The 14,393-nt window shown below is 43.4% G+C and overlaps 1 protein-coding gene across 2 annotated transcripts in view; it reads right to left on the bottom strand.

The window, feature by feature from the left end:
• The window catches only part of sema3b (sema domain, immunoglobulin domain (Ig), short basic domain, secreted, (semaphorin) 3B), a 98,386-nt gene that overhangs the window by 29,877 nt on the left and 54,116 nt on the right, over nucleotides 1–14,393 (bottom strand). Inside the window, exons 1-2 of one of the 2 annotated variants that reach the window (XM_049580902.1) lie at nucleotides 11,055–11,920; nucleotides 2,644–3,285 (exon numbers count right to left, since the gene is read on the bottom strand). In XM_049580902.1, the coding sequence (XP_049436859.1) occupies nucleotides 2,644–2,836 (193 nt within the window). In that variant the 5' untranslated portion in view covers nucleotides 2,837–3,285; nucleotides 11,055–11,920. Of the gene's footprint in view, nucleotides 1–2,643; nucleotides 3,286–11,054; nucleotides 11,921–14,393 lie in introns of those variants that run through there. The other variant, XM_049580903.1, reaches the window with a different exon arrangement.

The raw sequence follows: 14,393 nt of genomic DNA, 5'->3' as shown, positions 1-14,393 counted from the left end.
GAGCAGTGGGAGAAAACACACGCTGACACGGGGAGAACATGCAAACTCCGCACAGAGGGGCTCCCACACCCTAGGTTTGAACCAGGAACCCTCTTGCTGTGAAGCAACAGTGTTAACCACTGCATCACTGTGCCGTCACAAAACTGGTCTGTCTATGAAATACAGTACAATACAGTCACACTGGACCAACAAACGCTCCCGCTGGACTAGTTTTGGCCAGCTCGTCCTAAAACAATATGGCTGCGGCTGGTCACAAACAATCTCATCTTAGTTAAACAGTGTGCTAAAATTTGTTTCGGAAAACATTTTTGATGAGAAATAAGCAATACAGTACCAGAATCTTGGTTCACGTTTTATCAGCACTGTGTAGTTTTACCATTCGATCTGACTTTTTTCAGCCTCTGTTTTTCAGTACACAGTATGACATAAAAGGAAGGATGCACAATCTGTTGTTTCTGCTGGCACACGAGCAGGGAGATATTGCACAGGCAAGGTAGCGGTAAGTTTAACATAGTTCATCTACACATGCTGTCCTACCCACATTGTTATGAAACAAAGCTGGTTGAAAATCGGCAAAGCATCCCTTTAATCTATTTTCTGCTACATGTGATATATTGATGCCATTCCCTAGTTTTACAACACACAACTGCTTTCAGTTAATGGTCCTCTTGAACTTCCACACAGATTTAGACCAGAAACCTTCCATCAAAACTGAGATATCTTTGCAAGAGTCCAGTCAGAGTTGTCCAGTTTCTGAACCGTGATCAGTCTGGTTGTCCATGTTTTACCTTTCTTTAATTTAAGTTAACAACAATGTTGTTATGTTGGGACTAATGAGCTCAATGTGTCTTTCTCCTGCTGCATGCCACATGCAAACTCTCAAAAGCTTTCCCAATTCACATTGCGCTGCCAACAGCTAGGTGAAATAGAAATACCTTATTTACAAGCATTATCCCTTTGCTCATTGCTCTGTGAGTATGTCTTGGATTAAGTAACAAATAGCCTAACAGTTAACAATGATGTAAGAAAGCCTGTGATGCATGAGGTTGTTTTGTTATTGCAACTTTGATCACAGAGTCCCCAGATCCAAATCAGTCAATTGGCCACAGGGCTGCAACAAGTCATATGGCTGATAAAGAGGATTAGTGTTAGTATTTAAATAACATTTCTGGGCTGTGTCCTGAGGCCAGCGACTTGTGAAGAGGCAGGACAAACTCCTCTGACAGTAATGACACTATATTAGTTTCAATGGAAAAATTGAGTGTCCTTGCTGTTTCCAAACTGGCACGAAGAAATTCTGGGGGAACAGTGCCCAGGAAAATTTAGCTTGTATTTGTAAACTTAAGCTATAATAGTTACCCCAAGTCAGTGGAAAAAAATGTTTTTGGCCTGAGAAGCTGAAGAAATAAAGGGACTGCATCCTCCCCTGTTGGCCTGCGCTGAAACCAGGAGCTCAAGAAAACAAGACCAAGGCCCTCTGCACTTAGACTTTAAAATGGCTTTATTAGTCTGCCATTGTTCTAATGGGAATTTATAACTTTTATTAAGACCCTGACGCCACCCAACAGCTGCCTGCATGACATCAGGGACTGTAGGTCCTCTGCTCTAGTTTTCTATTTATGTTCCATTTTCAGCAAATGTGTTGTTATGCTGTTAACAATGCTATAAAGACAATGACACTGGACCCAAAGACGACACCTACTGTACTGGAAATGAGCCCTGTTCTGTAATATAATGCATGTTGTATGCATATCATCATGCTAACAACACAGACAGACATATGACTAACCTCTTACATTGTCATCACTAGAGCTGCACTTCTAGAGTAGCTATAGAGAGCTCCTCTAGGACTTGAATTACCACATCAAACAGTTATTTTAATGACCACCTACTTGCACATTAGCCTGCTCACTTCGCTTATTACAAAAGGCATTCCAGCAAACCCGTTCATCTGCCAGACATTACTTAAAACTCCTTTAGATAAATAAACAAGCTGCTCCTGTTGGCTACGTTCTGCTTACCTGCAGGCCAGATGAAATCAAAAGTCATTTCACTGATACACGAGGTCATTAGGATCCCATTCAGTCCTTCACGTGTCAAATAAAACTGAAATATTCTGCTAGCTCTCCATCCTGTGTGCTACATGTTACCTTCAGCCTAAATTAAAGGGAGCATATACTGTATCTCAGCCGGGCAGACAGCCTTCAGCGAGCCTCACGTCCTTGGTGAGTTAGTTCAGGCTGTAATTGTCAGCTTTCAATGATGGAACACATCCCTGGTTTATGTGGTTGTGTTGGGCACTGAGCGGCCTTCTTCTAACGTACAATGCTCTGGATGAAACACAAAACCCTGCCACTGTGTGTTTAAGATGTGTGTGTGTGTGTGTGTGTGTGTGTGTGTGTGTGTGTGTGTGTGTGGCTGTGAATCACAGCAACCACAAATTACAGCTGGCTGCTGTTCAGGACTGTTTACTTTGAAAAAGGATATGGCTGAATCTCACATGAAACAGAGAAAGTGTTTGTGTGCACGTACTGTACACAGAGTAAAGTATACATTATGTGCAGTGAAAAAGACAAAGACTCGCATGAACAAACCACCAGTTAGAAACAATTCAACTTTTCTCCTCAAAGCTTTGGTTCTTACCTTTGTATGAGAGCTTCATGCGTGGTGAGGAGGAGGAGGAGGTGGAGGAGGAGGAAGAAGAGGAGGTGGATGAGGATGTAGAGGAAGCGCGGTTCATGGTGTTGGAGGAAGCGTGGGCGGCGGCCAGACCAAGCAGGAACAGAGAGCTGCAGGTGACCATCATGGCCGCCATCATCATCATCATGGTCATCATCTTGGCACGTTTAGAACAACCTCTTTGCCCTCAAGTGGAAAGTTTGAGTCTGCAAAGTGGCTTTATTGTGGTTTACGGCTGGATTTCAGCTTAGATTCCTCTTATGTCCAATATCTGTCTTTCCTTTCCTTTTGCTAGAGTCTGCTTCTATATATGAGATGCAGTCCACCTGCCTTTGGACTCGTTTGAGCTAAGTCCTGTTTGACGAGGATTAAGGACCAGCTCAGCTCTGCAAGCCCAAAACAGATTCTCACTCGTGTTTGCTTTAGCAGAGCTTTAGTCTCTTCCAGGCTTCCTTTCAAGGTCTTGATATTCAGTGTAATCTTTACACCGCCCTCCTTGGTTTCTGCAGAGTCTCTCTTGGCAGATTCACTGCTCCTCTTGTGAAGAACGACCGAGTTCAACTCTCACATCCAAGACTGGACAATGTCACACATGGGCATAGAGACCTAAAAATAGAGACAGAAAGGGAAAGGATTTAGAAGTGGACACTACAAGCATACGTTTGCATGTGCCAGGGATGCCCCTGCACACACACACACACACACACACACACACACACACACACACAGAAGCCCTGGCGTCTGAGGTATATTTAGTCAGAGTCAGATTGATGCCCCTGCCAGGCTGCGTTAATGCCAGCCTCCATTATGGCAACAGCACTATAATCTCTTCACATTACAGAAAGGCTCAGGGACAGTATCCAAAACACACACACTGACCATGATGATGAAGACTGTGTGTGTATGTGTGATAGAGATATGCCATGTCCACTGCCAAGCCAAGCACAATCTCCCCATGTCTGTGGCTCTGCCAACTCAAAGTGGCATCCCTTCTCTCTGTCTCTCCTGCTCCCTCCGCACTGGCAGACGGTGTCACCAGATGAGATCTCTTCATCGCTGAGCACTAATGAGCCGACAGTGACGTGGATGGATGTATGAATGGATGAGCGCATCGGTGCTCAACAGAAAGTCACTTGTGAGTAAGTCCAAGCACCACAAAGCAAAAAAACTGTTTGCCTTTGTCATGGGATTTGGTGTCAATATTGAATCACACAGTAGTAGATAAATAACAAGTTATCCAAAGCTTTAAAATGTTGGTTTTTGTAATCCTGTTTACACACAGCTTCTATAATCGCAGTTTCTCAGTTTTGGAGTGCACTGGGACTTGCAGTCAACTGAGCACAGTCAGGGAGCACAGAAAAAGAATCTCTATAAAGTTATTCGAGAACTGGAGTCAAACTTAAAGTGACAGATTTGTTATTGTTTCGGAAAAATCCCCAATAACTTTGTGCCTCGGTTGTGAGTGTGTTGTTGCAAACCACAACTCTACCGCAGCAGGAACAGGAATGAGGTCACTCGTCTCCAAGCCGACATGTATATGAATGCTGTGTCGTTAAAAGTGCGCACGGGACAGACACACGCTAACACACACCTCTCTTTCAGTACTTTGGACTCTGCGGACAGCAGTAACAATAAAGCCTTTCAGTAGAAACAGTCTCCTTTATTATATTACACCTCACAGTTGGCGCTCAGTCAGTAACCAGCAGACAGTCTGCTATTCAGTCTTTTTCACTTTGAATTTTTGCTCCTTCTCCCCCTCCTAACAATTACCTTTATCACTGTCCTTCAGACTGGAGCTGTCTGTCAGTGACTGGAACAATACCAGGCAAAGAGCAAAAGTTATTGTCTTTCTTTATGTGACAGTTTATATATAATTAGAAGCTTCATAAAGCTTAAGGAAGCCCATGTGGACCAAACGGGCCCAACTGCACCCTAAGGACAGCCATATGTGGGCCAGACCCAAGTTGCATTTCCACCTCTTTCTGGTGATAGAACAAAGCTGACACCTCGCTGCTATTATCCCAACTCAGCTGGTGATGTGGTGGACTTACAGGGTACATAAATGTTAGGTAACACCTGTCTTACAGGAATAATTACAACGTGAGTCTTTTGTGCCACCGATCTGCTTTATCACATTAAAAAAATATATATATTGTGCATGTGTAGTGGTGGTTAATCTTGCATATGTTAATATACAAACTAGGGGAGCTGTTGACTTAAATGGATGATCAGGACAGGCTGGTCTCAATCTCAGGTTGTCAAAAAGTGACACTTTGTCTCACCCCTCCGCATCTGAAACAGACACACAAGGCACCCATGAGTGTCAGGCTTTTCTCATACACTGTTTTCTTCCGAAAAGTAATGCACCAAAATTCATTTATATACCACGTAATCATGAGCCAGTAATTTGTGTATAATCCAAATATTTGGGAAGGCTGCAATCACGTGGGATGCTAATTTGTAAGACACAATATGAACCGTTGCGTAGGCTATTATACAAACCGCTGTATGAGGATACGTTGTGTCTGTATGAGACACACCAGGCTTTTAACTAACTGTTTTACTAACAATGTAAACCCCTCTGCAGCATCATTAGACGCTCAGAGCAAATGCTATAAAGAATGTCAAAAAGAACTTATTGAGGTGGTCGGGTCAAACAAACACAGGACTTTAACTCAGTAGATCATTGTTCATGTCTCTTGTGAAACCAAAAGTCAACATTTACTTATTTTAATATAACATTACGTAAGTTACATGTGTACATTACGTCACATATTTACTTCACATAATGTCTAACCCTAACCCCATAACAAACGTACCTACTACAACCCTTTTTCTAAACCTAACCAAGTAGTTTTGTTGCCTAAACCTAACTACGGTCATTTTACAGTGTTAACTAAGTGTTAAAATGTGTTTCACCCAGGAGGCCACTGGGTGTCTTATACAGACAGTTAAGGGTGTGTTGGTATTAGCACATTACCACAGGGCCTGACAAAAAGTATGCGACGATCTGGGAATGAGAATGGATTGTTGATGACCAGAGCTGAAGTTTGATGGACTCCTCCAGTTCTGTGGTCAATGGTCAGTTAGGCTAACTTAGTGAAATGTGGTTTTGAGCTGGGCTCATTATCATCATCTGGACAGTCTTTAAAGTATGCTGAATTTTCAAATAATCCCCCCAAAATTTACCTTATTTGTTCTAAGTTTATACATCTATACATTAATATCTACATTTCTGGCGCAAGTAGTGCTAAAAGCTGCAGTGATCATTTAAAGCACATATGTGCACAACAAAACACACAAAGATGAGAATATACGCACAAACTCTCACACACAGACTTGTCCAGGCTGTTGGCACAGAGTTTTATGAATAATGGAGCTATTGAGGCGTGGAGACAGGAGAGCTCTCATAAGCTCATGGCTCCCAGGCCACAACACAACAGGACAGAGCTGAGCAGGAACATAAACTCCCACATAGCCTGCAGTATGTAAACACACACACATACACACACACACACACACACACACACACACACACACACACACACACACACACAGACGTAAATGGACAAAAGCGCATATGTAAGCTCAGAACAGAACACAACCTGCCATCTTCTGTTTCAGAAGTGCACAAAGAGGCATGGTAAGGTGCGAATCGTCTGGGATACTTTTACTGAATAGCTCTGATCTGCTGAGTACAGGTGTGAAGCAGAAAACATCAAATTTCTCTCAGCCAATGTCAAGGAAGTGATTATATCTGTAAAAATCATCAATAAATTATGTTTGTGTGTTTGTGAGGGAGAATAAAAATCCAGTGAGACTGTTTGTGTGTGAGCTCAAGGTTCTGCGCAAAGCTGCAAAGATGCTGCAGCATTTCAAGGAAACGGACGTCAGCGCTCTCGTCAGCTGCAGCTCCGTGACACACAAGCAGAGAAACACACACACAATTCACGTCACAGTCCCTGGGAATGACAGGGGCAGCAAAGAAGCCCTTACACTCCTGTCGGCTGCTATAAAAGGAACGGCCGGTCCCATTGTTCCTCTGAGTCTCCCCGAGCTGTGTGTGTGTATGAGTGTGTCTTAGCATGTGTGTGTGTGTGTGTGTGTCTTCTAAATCTGCCGTTATAAACTGAAGAGAGCATTATTGTTCCTCGCACATCCTCGAGGACGTCTGAGCCCTGAGCGGGCACACACATTTATATGTGCACACGTGCAGCAGCACATACACTCATCTACAAACTCCTGCTTCTCAGCACTTAGATCTGCAAATACACACAAATACACAAACTCCTTGCATGCTCCATAATGCATCTTAATAAAAAAGCCATTGGGCCCACTGACACTTGCATTCAGTTCAGCTTCAATAGACATGGAGCAGCAGCATGCCAAGAGGGAGTGGATTAAAAATAAAGAGAAAGACACAGAGAGAGATTCTTTGGGGGTGGGGGGGAGGGGGGGGGGGGCGGTCCTGTCAAAAACCAGCCTAAATAGACACAGGCAGACAAAGCAGCCAGCCTCCAGGGTGAGACGGGCTTTTCATAGTGAGGTTAGAGTGCAACCCTACAGTACAGCACACGGTAATGAATGAATGGATATCAGCAGTTTAACCTGTAGCCCTCCACTACCACAGGTTAGAGAAGAGGAGATGGAGAGAGGGAGACACAGTGAGGGTCTAATAGAGAGGAAGTGACAGAGGGAGACACAAAAGCAAAGAAAAGGATGGGGATGAGAGGACCATAAAGAATAAAGCTATTAGGATGAGGGAAAGATAGAAAGGATGCATGATTAGAGGTCAAGGAGAAAATAAGAAGGGCACTTCCTATTTTCTCCTAGGGAGGAAAAGGTTGAAACAAAGGCAGTTAATATGAGATAGTGAGAAACAGAAGAAGGGAGAGAAGTAGGTATTAAGGGTAGTGGAGATGGAGACGGAGAGCGAAAACTTTAAGATGGGGTGAAAATTCGAAGATGGACTGTGGATAGTGCAGTAAGAAAAGGTGGGTAGAGGAGAGGAGGGAAGGAAGTACTGTAAGATAAGGGTGAGGAAGGGAAAGAGAGATGGATAGCAGGAGAGTAAGAGAAGGGAGAAGCAAGAGGTTGAGACCGTAAGGAGAAGGGACAGAGCAATATACATACATTATACCACTTCAGCCCCATCCCATGGGGGAAAAAAAATAGGATGGAGGGAGGGATGGAGGAGAAAATGAGCGCAGCGAGAGGTGACCGAGAGAAAGGAGCCAATTGTTTCGCCTGCAGGGAGAAAAGAGTTTCCCTGGCCTCGGACCAACAAGTCTAAGCCTCCCTGTGATGGAGAAATGAAAGGAAGGAGGGATGGATGGAGGAAGGAAGAGGAAGAATGAGGTGAAGAGGGTGAGGAGGGGGAGGGAGGGCTCTCAGCTTTACAGAGCAAAATGACTGAAACAGCAGGTTACTGGTGGCTTTTGCACCCGTTAGTCTAATGGGGGACGGGGAGGGAGAGAAGGTGGGAAATTAAGCAATTTGTGGAGTATTTGATGTAAGAACACAGAAATCCAATTTACCTCAGGGACTGATCTGGTTCGTAAGGGTGTCTTGATTGTTTTGCATGATGTTTGTGTGAAAAGGGTGAGTCAGAGGGGAGCTGGTCAGGGTGACTTTAACTAATTACTACACTGAAAGCAATAACGTGCCCTAAAATAGTGAAAAGTGTGTTTTAACACCACATAAAGAGTTAAGTTATGACATTCTTACAGAACTGTGTCATTTTGATTCTAATAAAACACATCTGAAATGCATTGGACTCTGATATGCGAGGAGTATGGAATAACGGCGTGTGCGTGCATGTTGTGTATTCATCATATTGCCGAGACTATCCTTCCATCTGGGGACAATTTTTGATTTGATCCACACAAGGTTAACCATTTATCTTAGTGTTAAGACTTGGTTCTAAGGGTTGAGGTTGGAAATAATAACTAAGAAAAGGGTTGGTGTTCATTATGTGACTGTGATGGTTAAGGTTTGGGAAAGCATCCAGGGACTGAATATGACTCAGTGTCCTCACGAGTACTGCAGAGAAGTACAAGTGCAGCAGCATGTAGAAAGATGGTCCTCCAAACTCGCTATCCCACCTTGGCGGGCAACCCATTCTCCGGAGAAATATGTTGCCACCACGGATATGTTACATTTGTATGTTATTATGTAGTGGTTAGGGTGAAACATTCCCACAACGCTGTGGGCTAGGTTTAGGCACAAAAACCACTTGGTTATGGTTAGGAAAAGATGTTTTGGCCTAAAATACTCAGTTTGGGGTGCATAGTCCCACCTGAAACTGCAATATCTCGGTAAAAAGATAACCACTGTTCATGGTACTATCCCAGCAGGAAATGCAGCGATGTTACAGTAAAATACAGCCGCTTTTTGTGGCACTATCTCCAGCGGAAAACAGCAACGGGCCGCTAAAACACAACCAGTTTTGTTGTTTGGTCTGGCAGGCCTTTTGTGTAGGTCACACGCCCCCTAAACCAATCCCATCCACAGGCAGTTGACAAAGTCAGCTTATAAACTACATCACTTTAGGAACGTTGATATGATACAAATGAAACGTGCAAATGTAATGTATTCATGGTTTGCAGAAATATAGAAAGCCAACATTTTCTTCTGGTGGCTGTGAATGTGGTGTTTTTGATGCAGCCCAGATAAAACTCTGCTTAGCTTGTGGGTTGATTGCTTCAATCTCAGAAAAAAGACCATGAAAGCAGAAAGCCTTAAATGTGCAGAGATAAGCAAGTGAGGAAGCACAGGTGGTGCAGGGTGGCGTGGCTGCACGTCAAACACACTGCAGAATTTTGCAAATAATTTCAAGAGGGAGCAGAGGCAGAATGTTACAAGCATATAAAGTCTGACTTTTACAATGACTGTGACAACCTTTTGGTTTGAGCCATGAGATAAGTTTGCTTTTTGCTGAGAGCTGAGCAGTGCCTCATTTCCTATGAAAGCTAGGGAAATAATATAATGACAGCCTTGCAAACTTAAAGGAAAGTACAGGATAATACTGTTCTGTGTAACAACATAAGTGATCCATAAATGTTATTCATTTTGAAAGTCAAAGCTAAAAATGAAGGTGAAAGTTAAGTTGATATTAGAACAGCGATTTGTAGCACACAAAAAGTAAAATCTCAGTCACATGAAGGTTCAGAAAAAGTGTATTGTGCACTGTGGCTGAGACGTACAGTCTTATGTTCAGTGGAGAGTTCTGGGACAAAGCTAGTTCCTGGAGTAAATGGAAGTTTCACACACAACCGCTTAAGTAAAGCAGCCATAAGCCAAAAGTGACTACGAGTCTTTATGGGATTTAAACTGAAGAAACAAAGTAAGAAAGAGAACGCGAGACGATCTGGGTCTAGAAAGCTTAGTTGTTCTGAAAGACACGGAGTGAATGAAGGAGCCAGGGAGGCTACAGCGCTCTGCTGGTTGCTGGTACCGAGCCATCTGGCCCAGCATCATTAATGGAAGGTTTCCCAGCCTGTGAACCCGTGGCTATTATTTGTTCAGTTTGGCTAAATTATTCTCACTAGTCAAAGTTTGAATGGGAAAAGATGGAGTCAACTAAACCTGCTTGGCTGGTGTCCAGAATACAAAAGTTGTGCACCTTGCCAAGCCTGAGCTGTAACACTCATGATTATTGATATCTTTTTAATATTTTATCGGTTAAGCCTGCACAGCCTGATACATTACAAGGCTGCTGGAGAACTGCCTGGCTGTGGTCACAAGAAGGCTTAAACCTCTCTTTTGGTGTAACAAGCTCTGAAAAAAAGAGACAATGAAGGAGCCATCAAGGCGAGGGCAGCCTGCTGGTAGCTGGGAGCCGGCCATTTGGCCGTGTTAAACCCAGAAGCAGCAGTAAGTCAGGACCTTACAGTGCTGCCTCTGGTCTCCTGACTGGAGCTGCTCCAAACAGCCCTCTGAGGGAAGACAACTCACTCTGCTCTCCTAAATGAAACTACAGAGCAGATTTCAAAGCAGTTCTCTGAAGAAGAAGCCCACATGTCATCAGCATGACTTGTATAAAGATAATTGGGACTGTAATAGCTGAGGAATAGCCCTGCTGCACAAGATCAGGTCACAAACACAGCAGGCTGAGTAAAACATGAACAGTAGTCATTTCATCATGACAGTGCTCAAGATAATTTGTGATTGTATGCTTCTGGAAAACACAGAGTGTGTAATTTGAGTGTATATCACCGAATTGATTATAGTATAGTATTGTCAGAAAAATCAATAAATCTTTTTGTGCCACATCATTATCTTAATTATGACTTGAAATGAATATGAAAACATGTCAGGGATGTGAGCAGTGACCCTAAATGCTCCTGACTGAGCCACACTTAAAACGGACTCACCTGTCCATCCGTTTCCAGGGGAACCAAATTCCAAAAGAGTTCAGAACATTCCGAGACGGGATCAGTGTCCACCTGAGCCCAACATGCCTCTGACAGCACTGACCATTTCCATAGTTACTGCGCTGCTTTTTCCTGTTTGATCTATCATAGTCTTTCCATTGCAATGAAAAAGGAAACAAACATGCCCATATGAGACGAACCCTCTTGATTATACACTCACTGTATAGAGAGTGCTGTATACACACCTACACACACTCACTGAGCTCTTGTTAAGTGCATGCACAGCACCCATTCTCAGGTTTGAGCATGTCTGAATTCAATGAGAATGCACATTAAAGTGTAGGCGAATATTAAAATTAAAAAGTCCCAAAACTGTGAGGGTGAATAAAAAAGTTTGAGTGAAGTAGAAATTATATAAAATTCTATTCAGGAATGTTCAAGTTATATGAGGCTAAAATAATTTTCAGGAAAGCAGTGGGTAAAAACCCTCAAAATTCCAGTGATGACAATGGTGCCTGGAGGGCAGAAAGAGAGCAGCGGCAGAGTCCCACTTTAGTGCGAAAAGTCCAGTGAGTCTTAAAAGAAGTCCAAAAAAAAACAGCTGGTGTGTGAGTTAAAAAGCAGCGCAGTGAGATCTGAGTATTCCCCTGTCTGCAGTCAGCTCCACTGATGAACGGCTGCACTCCAGCTCCACTTAGAAAAACACACAACCCCTATGCACACACATAAAACTCTTCTTAACACACACACGTGAGGACTTCACACACAAACACACACACACACACACACACACAGACACACACACGCTCGCTCGCTCACACACACACAGTTTTCACAGGAGCTGAGCGGAGTAGAAGTGCTCAGAGGGAGAGCGGGCAGGAATAATGGACTTAATTCAAGAGGGGAGAGAGAAAGAGAGGGAGGGAGAAAGAGGGAGGGAGGGGTTGAAGAGAGGAGGGGAAGTTGGGAGGTGAGAGGAAGGGAGTGGAAAGGGGCAGGGACATGCACTGTGTTGTGCTCAACGTGTGTGTGTGTGTATGCATGTGTGTGCTACTGTATATTTGCACTGGTACCCGGACAACACGTTTTCTTCTTTTGGTACATCAGTGTGATCAGTGACTTTGTTTAATGTCAAGTGAGACTATGAACCTCAGCACAGCAGCAGAGACTCTCCTCCACGATGCAGACTTGTGACTCTGACTCAGGTCACTCTCAAAGGACTCTATTCACTGTTTGAGTTTGGGCTAAAGGTTGACAATCGTAAGAGAAACATTTTGTAATCTTTGGTTGTTAATCCAGAACACTGGTGCTAGACATGGGTGGATTATGGGACAATGGGCCCCTGGGCACCAACCATATTCATTCATATTCATTCGTCATTTTGACGCTCTTTCAGGTCAGTATATGTGAATTTCAGTGATGTTTTGCAGGTGAAAGCCAAAGGAGCCCTTGACACTTTGGGCCCCTCAGCCTGTGCCCAGTTGGCCCGTTCAGTAATCCATCAATGGTCCTAGATCCCACTTTGAGATACTGTTTGCCGATTTAGAGCTTTATCAATTAAAGAATGTCTGCCTTGCAATTCAGTGTTAAAAATTTAGAGCCAAATTCTCACAGTGGGATTGGTACCATGCACATTTCCAATTTGCACACACATTTTTTAAGAAGAATTGAAAAGAAAGCCAAAAAGTTATGCTTGTCTGATGTGGAAAATTTGTTGCAAAAATTAACTTGCCATCAAAAATCTTCTTCTAACCGCTTCGTCCTCTTGAGGGTCGTGGGGGGGGCTGGAGCCTATCCCAGCTGACATCGGGCAAGAGGCAGGGTACACCCTGGACAGGTCGCCAGGGCTGACACATAGAGACAAACAACCATTCACACTCACATTCACACCTACGGACAATTTAGAGTTACCAATTAACCTAGTCCCCAATCTGCATGTCTTTGGACTGTGGGAGGAAGCCAGAGTGCCCGGAGAGAACCCACGCTGACACGGGGAGAACATGCAAACTCCGCACAGAAGGACTCCCACACCCGGGATCGAACCAGCAACCCTCTTGCTGTGAGGCGAGAGTGCTAACCACCACAGCACCGTGCCGCCCGCCATCAAAAATGACTCGGCAAATAAATCATTAAGTACATGAAGTGTGTGACTTAACTTTCCACTGAAAGTTAAGTCACATGCTGAAGGGATGAAAATGGTGGCTGATGAAAATGTCAGATATGTGTGGAGTGATGAGGAGACTGTAACCTTCCTCAAGTTGCTACATGAAACAACAAAAATGCCATATTTCCAATACATTTGCTACACTGTTTTCCTCTGTGACTGACACTTGTTTAATCAGTTGTGCCCACTTCCTCTGCAGTGGTTTAATGGCATTGGATTAGAATACGTGCACCCACGGATGTAGAGATGTAGTCAGACTTTTACATTTGAATGGACATGTGACTAATGTAATGTCTCTGCTTGTACATTTTAAATTTACATCATCATGCCATGAGTAATTGGGCATTACTTGCACCATGTGACATGCCTCAAAACTGATATTGCAGATTACCACCACAGTTTAATTTGACCCATCCTGCACAGCGTGACTGGGATGAACCAAAATCACTGTTGCTGCACAGCACGTAGATCAAGGTCTTAAGTCATAAAAATTAAACTCGGGTAAAACTGCTGTGAGGCGTGACTTAACTTGAGGCTTGATTTGAACTTTACTCTGACAGACCCATGACTTGCCTCAAAGAAACAGCTTTGATATACAGTGTATTGCTGTATTTCAATGACAGAGCAGTTTGGATAAAGATCACTGTAAACACAAACATTTAGAAAAAGATTTCTAGACACAAGAGTGACGGTATGCTGGTGTGGACAGCATGAAGTCTGATAAGCTACTGTAAATGCAGTCAGGGGGTAATTGGCATACATTTATAACATATGAGGGTTTACATCATCCTCTGCACACATCAAAGTTGAAGTATGGGTCAACTATTCATGACAGCAACATCTGCACACATGAATCTATGACGAGCGCAGACAGGAGGGACAAAAGTTAAAGTGATATGAAGTTTCAAAAATAAATGTGTAATGAGTTTGTCACACTGAAGAAACGTGTCACTTACCTAAGATTTTTTTTAAAAAGTCAAGTACATAAAATTACATTTCAAAGTCATGAAAAAATAAGCAGTATCATCTGCTAAAAGAGCTTGGGGGTTGTCTGCTGGGGAACTGCCCATTGGTCCGACAGCCCATTGTTCCGTTGTTCCGACCATATTAAACTCATTGTTCCGAAGTCCGTTCCGAAATCAACATGATGCCCTGTGGTTAAGGTCTGGTTAGGT

This window comes from Epinephelus fuscoguttatus, linkage group LG7 (assembly GCF_011397635.1).
Source record: "Epinephelus fuscoguttatus linkage group LG7, E.fuscoguttatus.final_Chr_v1".
NCBI lineage: Eukaryota > Metazoa > Chordata > Actinopteri > Perciformes > Serranidae > Epinephelus > Epinephelus fuscoguttatus.
Note: the sequence above shows the minus strand (reverse complement) of the source record. Positions and strands in the feature narration are given on the sequence as shown.